The following is a 9,299-nucleotide window of genomic DNA, read 5'->3' as shown; positions in this document are numbered from 1 at the left end:
AAAAAAAAAATTTCTTCCATCCGATTTTGTATGGAAAAGTTATGAATTTTTAGGATAAATTGTTACAGTAACAATTATAAACAGCGGTTCGTGACTAGTATCAATGCTAATTCGTGACTAAAATCGACACTAATACAGTTAGTGTTAGTACCGATTCTTTACTACTTATTCATTGTTTGTACGTGGAGTTTTAAAAATCGACACTGATAGGTGTTCTGTGCCAAACCTGCTATATACGTGGTGTTCGAAGCAGCTGTCACTGATAGTGGTGTTCGAAGCAGCTGGCACTGTTGCGCGGCTCATGGAGGAGGAGCGCGGGCGGATCCACGAGATCTGCGCGTGCCTCCACGAGGGAGAGCGGGAGCAGCACCTCCACGAGATCGTATGGCGGCATCGGCGGTGGGCTGCCTCCGGAGAGTGGCGGCAGCGACCACCGTGCCGCATATTCCGTCTGGGATCCCCGCCATCCGGACCCCTCCGCCCGCTCTGCTCACGGAGGTGACGCCTGCCTTCGCGCTTCCCGTCTATGGTGCCGAGCAGATGATTCTGCGGAGGTGCCTGATCTTCTGCTCCAGGAAGGTCAGGTACGTCAGCAACGTCCTTGGGTCGTCGGAGCACGAGCCCCTATCTTGTTGGCTCTTCTCGTGCTGCTGATCTTCCACTGTATTCTCAAGCTTGCATGCCTCCATGATCCGAGGCTGGAAGGTTGCTTTAGCTCAATTATTTCCTGTAATGCATCAAAATATGAACGATGTCAGTCCAAATGGAGATATTCTTGGAAGAATGCATGTTTCCATCTACTTACAGAGAGAACGATAGACGCTTGATCAAATACCAGCAGCTGATCAGTTGCTATCAGATCTCTTATCTTTTTCTCGCCTATGCTTGGGTCTCCAACCAATCCCTTTGTGTGTCGGTGCTGACTGGTGAAGTGTGCATCCACCTGAGCTAATCCTGCTCATCATGTTGAAGGAAGAGGAAGACGATCTTCAGACGAGTCAAACTTTCATTTCTTGTTCTGTAACAAGGGTGGTTTTGGCTCTAACCTGTTTTGTTAATTAGGGATTGTTATTTCGTTCCTGTGGACTTATATATTTCTAATGATCAGTGATGAATGTTATTTAGGATCATCCCCTTCTGTTTTTATATATATAAAAAACTTTTATGCACCTGTCAATCACATTTTGGCACTCGATTCTTCCAATATCCACCATATCCAGTGGAATCATAGATATTTGATGGGTATTTACTGTTGGTTGATCTCGGCTAACAAACAGACCGAGTTCTAAGGGGGCTAGGCCCACATACACGCGCTTTGATCGGAGGAGGAAACCAACTTTTGGCTTCGGTCCCGTTCCGTGCAGCGCAACAATAAATAGGGGGGAGCCGGCACCTACGTGATCAGGGCTTTTGGGACGCAAGGGTCAGCTTCTCCCCAACACCTAAAAACTCTAACATGATCGTTAGGGCACTATCAACGGAGTGAAGACCGACGCCACTGCCGGCCACCACCACTATTTTGAATACACTGACGTGTTCACCCCTTTCAACCTCATCCAATGGCATCACCGACAAACGGTCAGTGCTTACGCTTCCACAATTAAGATATGTCTGTTGTTAGGGCTTATGTTCATGTGAATTAGACCCGTATCATTTGTTTTAACAATAGTACCAGAGCCACCTTTAGCTCTAATCAGACCTATTTAGAACTTAATTAGATTAGAATAGATTGTGTTCGGTTGATGTCACTTTATGATCAACGGGCCTAATTATTTTCGGTTTACCTCAATTAGCTTTAAATTATGAATCTTTAAGATGAATTAGGTTCGGATCAATGCTCATATTCATGTTTTAGGCTGTTTATGTTTCAGATTAATGTTAATCGAGCATGTTTATGTGATAATTAGTCCCAATTAGACTTGGATTAATGTGAATTAGTGTATTATGCCTCGGATTAGAGCCAATTGGTCATGTTTTAGTCATGTTTATACCTATATGTGTGTTTTGTGTGGCACGGTTTGGGGAGATCCTACTCGGGATTGGGTCAATTAGGCTCGGGTTTGGACAAATGGTGCTCAAGAAAGCAATTAGAAGGAGGGGAATCGGGGAGATTAATCAAAACCCTAAGAAATCCCCAATTTTCCCCTCCCCCAAATCCGAACCCCTAAACTCCAAAATATTCCCCAAATCCCGAACCCTAAGTCCCTTTTTTTTCAGAACCCTAGAGCAATAAAGAAAGGGGGGGTGGAGGTCTTACGGATCCGGCGTCTTCCGTCGCTGTTCATGCCCGTCGGAGTGCTTCTCCTCCGGCAGGATCTCCCTTTTCGTGCGCGTGCGGTTCATCCGGCCCTCCTCGCCTTCGCTGCGGGATGGGGCACCTCTTCTCGCCGCGCTCTCACCAACCCCCCGGGCTCCACCCCGAACCAACGGAGGTGCGCGCGATCTCGGTCGCACGCGCGCTCCGGCGCATTGGCTCACAGAGGCGCCCTCTTCCCTCTCGGGTGACCGGCGACCGTGGTTTGCCACCGTCACCCGCTCTCTCTCCTCTTTTTTGGCCAGCGGCTTCCCGTCGCCGGCGTACTCACGAGCCGCCGCTCTCTCTTGAGTCGCGCAGAGAAATCGGAGAGGAGACGAGGAAATGTTTTTAAGGTTAGGATTTTTTCGGCCGACGATGTTTTATCTCGGGCGGTTTTGTCAGCCAGCCGTCGGATCGCGATGGATGGCTGGAAAACTCCGAGGCAAAGAGGACCGGGCTGGCACGCACGCGAGAAGATGGGCCGCGCCGCCACTGGCTGGGCTGTGCTCTTGGCCGAGTTGGAGCGTGCGCAAAGAGGATTGGGCTGCAAGTCCAACTTTTGGGCTGAATGGACGTGGGCCCTCAGCCGGGCCGACACGCGCATGGACAATGGGCTGATCATGCCGGTTGGGCCAATTTCCTTTAAGCTTTTGGGATTTTTCTTTTTCCAGTTTTTCCAGTGGTAATCTAATGTTTTTATTCTTTTATGCACTGGATTATGGCCCAAAACTAATAATGATTAGTGCACAAAATTACGATTAATTCTCAGGACAAAATTGGAACCAATGAGAATATTTTTTCGGAGAATTTTACGCTCAATTTTATGTTGGTTCATGATTACTTTCTGACCAAAGTTAACTGTGATTACGCGGCATTTTATGTGATAGTTCAAATTCTTTTCCGTTTTCTGCCCAACGGTGATGCGGATTAGAGTTTTATTTTTACATGATTTTAATTAGACCAACGTAGGGTTATTTTCGTGTAAATTTTTTCTTTATGATAAACTTCTAATCTGGCCCAACTTTTTTTTTTACTCTTCAGATCTTAACGCTTCCTCTGTTGCCACCACTATTGATGGCATAGAGTAACTTACGGGCAATAATTTTCCCGCTTGGAAAGCTAAGGTGACTATTGTCCTTGATCTTTTGGACCTAGACTATGCACTCAGGGTTGACGCTCCCACTGCTCTCGTCATTGGTGTAGAAAATTATGATGAATTAAAGAAAACTTATGATACACTTTTTGAGAAGTAGGAGCAGTCCAACCGCATATCGCTTATGATAATGAGAAACTCAATATCAGATGCTATAAGGGGAGCGATCCCAAACTCAGAAAAAGCTAAGACGTAATTAGCATCTATGGAGGAGCAATTTAAAGGCACCTCCAAGGTTTACGCCAGCACACTGATTTAGAAGCTCCTCAACACTAAGTATAATTATGTGTCCGGTGGCATAAGAGAACACATCATGATGATGACAGAAATGGCTACCAAACTCAAGGGCATGGACATGGAAATATCTGAGGGTTTCCCTCTTGAGTTTACTCATTTTAAGATAAATTACAACACTCAGCAAGAGAAGTGGAGCATGAGTGACTTGATCGCGATGTGCGTCCAAGAGGAAGAGAGGGTGAGGGCTGAAAATAAAGACCTTGTGAATCAAGTTAGCAGCCCCAAGAATAAAATAAAATTCCAAGGGGATTTCAAGTCTAAGAAGAAGTTGCATTTCGTCGCTAAACATGACAAGGCAGCACAGAGGGCGCCCAAAGCACCTACTCCTTCTGCTTCTGCCTCTCAAGAATCTAAGGATGACGGATGCCACTTCTACCACAAGAAGGACCACTATCAAAAGGACTGTGTTGGTTTCCTGAAGTGGCTCGCAAAGAAGGGTAATGATTTAATAACATTCATTGATGAGTCTCTTTATGCTGATTTTCCCTTAATTCAAGGTGGATTGACTCAAGTGCCACTGTGCACGTTACCAACTCCTTACAGGGATTCCTTACTGCGAAAACATTAGGAAAGGGGGAGCGAAGTCTTAGAGTGGCCAATGGGAAGTAAGTTGAAGTTCAAGCTATCGGATCCCTTCCATTAGTTCTTGATAGCGGCTTCACTCTTAGATTGAATAATGCAGTTTATGTTCCTTCCATGAGGAGGAATCTCATTTCAGTTTCGATGTTAGAAGATGATAGTTTTCATTGTAATTTTGGAGACAATAAGTGCATTCTTAAATTTAATTCAGATGTTATTGGTCTTGCCATCTGACAAGATAAACTTTATATGCTTCCTCTTAATGAATCCTCTGTGACGATGAATGTTTATGATGTAAGCCATAAGAGAAAGAGAAGTACAATTAATGAGACTTCTTCGAAACTACGGTATTGTCGTCTAGGCCACATTTTGAGGGGGAGAATGGAGCATCTCATTAAGGAAGAGATTCTCCAACCCTTAGACTTCTCCGACTCTGACCACTGCATAGATTGCATTAAAGGAAAATACGTTAAGCAAATAAAGAAAGAGGCTACTCGGAGCACAGGATTATTAGAATTAATTCACACAGACATATGTGGTCCTTTTCCTGTGACATTGGTTGACGGTTTTGATTCTTTCATTACCTTCACTGATGATTTCTCCCATTACAGCTATATATACCCCATTAAAGATCGATCTGATTCTCTCGACAAATTTAAGATATTTAAGGCTGAAGTAGAAAACCAGCACAACCTGCAGATTAAAGTAGTGAGATCGGATCGCGGGGGAGAATATTATGGGAGGCATGCCCCATATGGGTAAATCCCTGGTCCCTTTGCCAAATTCCTTCAGGAGAATGGCGTAGTAGCCCAATATTCTACACCTGGTGAACCTCAGCAAAACGGGGTAGCTGAGCAATGCAATTGCATGCTTATGGACATGGTGCGAAGTATGCTCAGCTATTCTAGTTTACCAGTTGGACTGTGGATGGAGGCACTTAAGATAGCCGCACACATTCTTAATCGGGTTCCTAGTAAATTAGTTCCAAAAACACCTTATGAATTATGGACTGGAAGAAAACCCTCTTTAATGTATTTACGCGTGTGGGGCTGTGCAGCTGAAGCTAAAGCCTTTAATCCACATATTGGGAAATTGGATCCTAAGACAGTTAGTTGTCACTTTATCGGGTATCCTGAAAGATCAAAGGGGTATCACTTTTACTGTCCAGATAGGATTACTAAGTTCGTAGAAACAAGACACGCTGTGTTTCTTGAGAATGGGAATCTAGAGCCGAGGGAAGTTGATCTTGAAGAAAAGCGGGTTTATGTTCCTACACCGCTGACCCAAGAGCCCTACATCCCTGTGCCCCAAGTGGTTGCACCTTCAGTAGAAACTAACGTCAATGCACCCCCTGTTGAGGTCTCTGAAATTCCTAACGATACACCTAACGATGAGCCTCAGCAGTCCCCTGTAGTACCCAGTCCTGGTCCTGCAGTGCATAATGAACTGATCAGGAAATCACAGCGTGAGAGGAGACCTACCATCTCGAATGATTATGTTATTTATATGAATGAATGTGTTAATGACATAGGGAAGACAGAAGATCCCAACTCATATAAAGAGGCCATGATGAGTGAGCATTCGTCTGAGTGGCTTAATACCATGAATGACGAATTAAAGTCTATGAGCAATAATGATATGTGGGACCTTGTAGAAATCCCTGACGGAGCCAAAACAATAGGCTATAAATGGGTCTACAAAACTAAACATGACTCTAATGGGAACATCGAAAGGTTCAAAGCAAGGCTCGTAGCTAAAGGCTTCTCGCAAAGAGAAGGAATCGATTATAATGAAACTTTCTCTCCTATATCAAGTAAAGATTCTTTCAGAATAATTATGGCGCTCATAGCGCATTATGATTTAGAGCTGCTTCAGATGGATGCAAAGACGACATTCCATAATGGCGACTTGGAAGAAAGTGTTTACATGGCTCAGCCGGAAGGTTTTGTCATGGAAGGCAAGAAACACTTGGGATGTCGTCTTAACAAATCAATTTATGGTCTAAAGCAAGCATCTAGACAATGGTATCTCAAGTTTGATAAAGTCATTAGAAATTTTGGTTTTAAAGAAAATGAAGTCGATAACTGCATTTATGTAAAGTTTTAAAGGGGAAATTCACCATCTTAGTTCTTTATGTGGATGATATCTTATTGGCTAGCAGCTTTAAGGATATGTTGTTTGAGACCAAGAGATTTCTTTCCTCTAATTTCGATATGAAGGATCTCGGTGAAGCCTCTTATGTTCTTAGCATTGAAATTCACCGAGATCGGTCCAAAGGAGTATTAGGTTTGTCTCAAAAGACATACATTGACAGAGTACTAAAGAAATACAATATGCATAATTGCTCTGCCACGCCTGCTCCTATTGTTAAGGGCATTAAGTTTGGGACATTTCAATGTCCAAGGAACCAATATGAAATGATCAAATGAAGTTAGTTCCTTATGCTTCAGCTGTCGGAAGCATTATGTATGTTCAAGTATGTACACACCCTGACTTAGCTTTCGTGACCGGGATGCTTGGCAGATATTAGTCAAATCCAGGACCGGAACACTGGAAGGCACTAAAAACTACATGCTCATATTTGCAAGGTACTAAAAACTACATGCTCATATTTAGAGAATCCGATAACCTTGAAGTCGTTGGTTATTCGGATGCAGACTTTGCGGGGTGTGTAGATACTAAAAAATCCACATCAGGTTATATCTTCACCCTCGCTGGAGGAGCTATCTTCAACGATGTAAGCTGAGTTTGTGGCATGTTTTGAGGCTACCGAACAGGCTGTATGGCTAAAGAACTTTATCCCGGGATTAAGAGTGGTCGATAGTATTTCAAAAACCACTTATGTTATACTACGACAATCAACTCGCAATTTTCTATACGAGTAACAACAAGTCGAGCGGTGCTGCCAAACACATTGACATTAAGTATCATGTTGTGAAAGATAGAATCCAGGATCAAACAATAAGTGTCAAGCATATAAGTACTAAGTCAAGGCTTATGGATCCGCTCACTAAAGGCTCACCACCCCATATTTTTCGTGATCATGTTACCGGCATGGGGTTATTGGAAAGCCTATAATTCTGGATGAAAGGACCATAATGCAAACCAACTCCCATTAAGAATAACGAATTTCCATTTCGAGATAGAGTGGTATACTATAGGTTCTTGGGTTTTTAGTGGTATTGAATTAGCCACTGTAATCCTTTACCTTAGTATGCTAATTCATTGAGAGTGGGCTTATGATGTTAGCTTTTACGATCAAGGGGTAGAATGTTGGTTGATCTCGGCTAACAAACAAACCGAGTTCTACGGGGCTAGGCCCACATACACGCGCCTTGATCAGAGGTGGAAACCAACTTTTGGTTTCGGTCCCGTTCCGTGCAGCGCAACAATAAATAGGGGGGAGCTGACACCTACGTGATCAGGGCTTTTGGGACGCAAGGGTCAGCTTCTCCCCAACACCTAAAAACTCTAACACGATCGTTAGGGCGCTGTCAACGGAACGAAGACCGACGCCACTGCCGGCCACCACCACTACTTCGACTACACCGACATGTTCACCCCTTTCAACCTCATCCGATGGCATCACCAACAAACGGTCAGTGCTTACGCTTCCGCAATTAAGATGTGTCTGTTGTTAGGGCTAATGTTCATGTGAATTAGACCCGTATCATTTGTTTTAACATTTACCTATCCTTGAATCCATAGTACAAGGATCGTTTGCTCGCTTAATGCTAAATGGCTTTAGTTGATCTAAGACCTGCACTTGTTGATCTAAGTCTACAGATCATAATGGTGCTCTTGCATTTGATTTTTGGGTTGTTTTCTATTTACTTTTGTCAGATGTTGTGCTTCACTTATGGAGTGTTATTTTGTTCTGTTAGGTCCTGCAAAATGGATATCCTAATGCATACGACATCATGCTTTCCAATATGATGGCTCTATTCGATCGTGTTCTGTTGGATGTGCAGGTTCAGTTTCTATTCCTGTTACACTCACAATTTGCCCTGACAGTTTCTTGTATGCTCCAAGATGCTTTTTTATATCGAGCTTCATCCTTTTGCAGAATCCATTTACCTTTCCACCTTATCACACAGCTGTCAGAGAACCATTCGACTACTACATGTTTGGTCAGAACTACATTAGGCCACTGATAGATTTTAGGTAATGCAAAATCTGACCTGACAACCCTCATCTGTTGCTAACTTCATTTCGTATGCTTTACTGATAAGCTTTACTTTCAGTTTTATACAAGTTCCACAGCACAAATGTGACATTTCTTGTTATATGGTGATAGCTACATGTGATTGGCCGAGGAATTTGCAAACGCTATGTGATGATTTGAATATCACGGATCCTGAAGTTGGAGTATGCCCTTTTGGAGCTGTTTAAGTGTTAACTCAACTGAAGGATCACCTTTAGTTACGCTGTAGTGTGTAACCTATATTGCATTGGAACATCCATATTTGTTTGTAACCTATTTTATACTTTTTTTTTATTTGACGGGTCTAGACTCGATCCATCACTGATGTATGATCATTAGTGACGGGTTTGATTCCAGACTCGTCACTGATGACTTGACTTCAATGACGGGTCTAGATCTAGACTCGTCACTGATATGTGTCATTAGTGACGGGTCTAATGTGTCCATATTAGTCACGCATTCAGAGTGATGGGGATTTTACCTGTCACTATGAGAGTTATTACCCATCACTAATACGCTATTGTGGTGCAGTGCGTAGTGGAGCTTGGAAAACATCATTGCTTCTTCGATGCTGATTGGGTGGGGAGGGCTGGGGAAAACCTCATTGCTTCTTCGATGCTGATTGGGGGGGGGGGGGGGGGGGCGGGAGGGGAGGCAAGAGTCATTTAATCAAATCTTAAGTATATGTATATTCAAATCTTCACGTAGTAGCCTTCAGAAATAATAACACATGACATTGCTGATTCCTAGCTACATAGCATGTGGCACGT

The 9,299-nt window shown here is 43.4% G+C and overlaps 1 protein-coding gene across 1 annotated transcript in view; it reads left to right on the top strand.

The window, feature by feature from the left end:
• The window catches only part of LOC133886401 (glycerol-3-phosphate acyltransferase, chloroplastic-like), a 21,772-nt gene extending 13,279 nt beyond the window's left edge, over positions 1-8,493 (top strand). Inside the window, exons 2-4 of the mRNA XM_062326114.1 lie at positions 254-382; positions 8,210-8,296; positions 8,392-8,493. Of these exons, the coding sequence (XP_062182098.1) occupies positions 254-382; positions 8,210-8,296; positions 8,392-8,493 (318 nt within the window). The remainder of the gene's footprint in view (positions 1-253; positions 383-8,209; positions 8,297-8,391) is intronic.
• The last annotated feature ends 806 nt before the right edge of the window (positions 8,494-9,299 follow it).

This window comes from Phragmites australis, chromosome 12 (genome assembly GCF_958298935.1).
Source record: "Phragmites australis chromosome 12, lpPhrAust1.1, whole genome shotgun sequence".
Classification (NCBI taxonomy): domain Eukaryota; kingdom Viridiplantae; phylum Streptophyta; class Magnoliopsida; order Poales; family Poaceae; genus Phragmites; species Phragmites australis.
The sequence above is the reverse complement of the archived record's forward strand: the minus strand, read 5'-3'. Positions and strand labels throughout refer to the sequence as shown.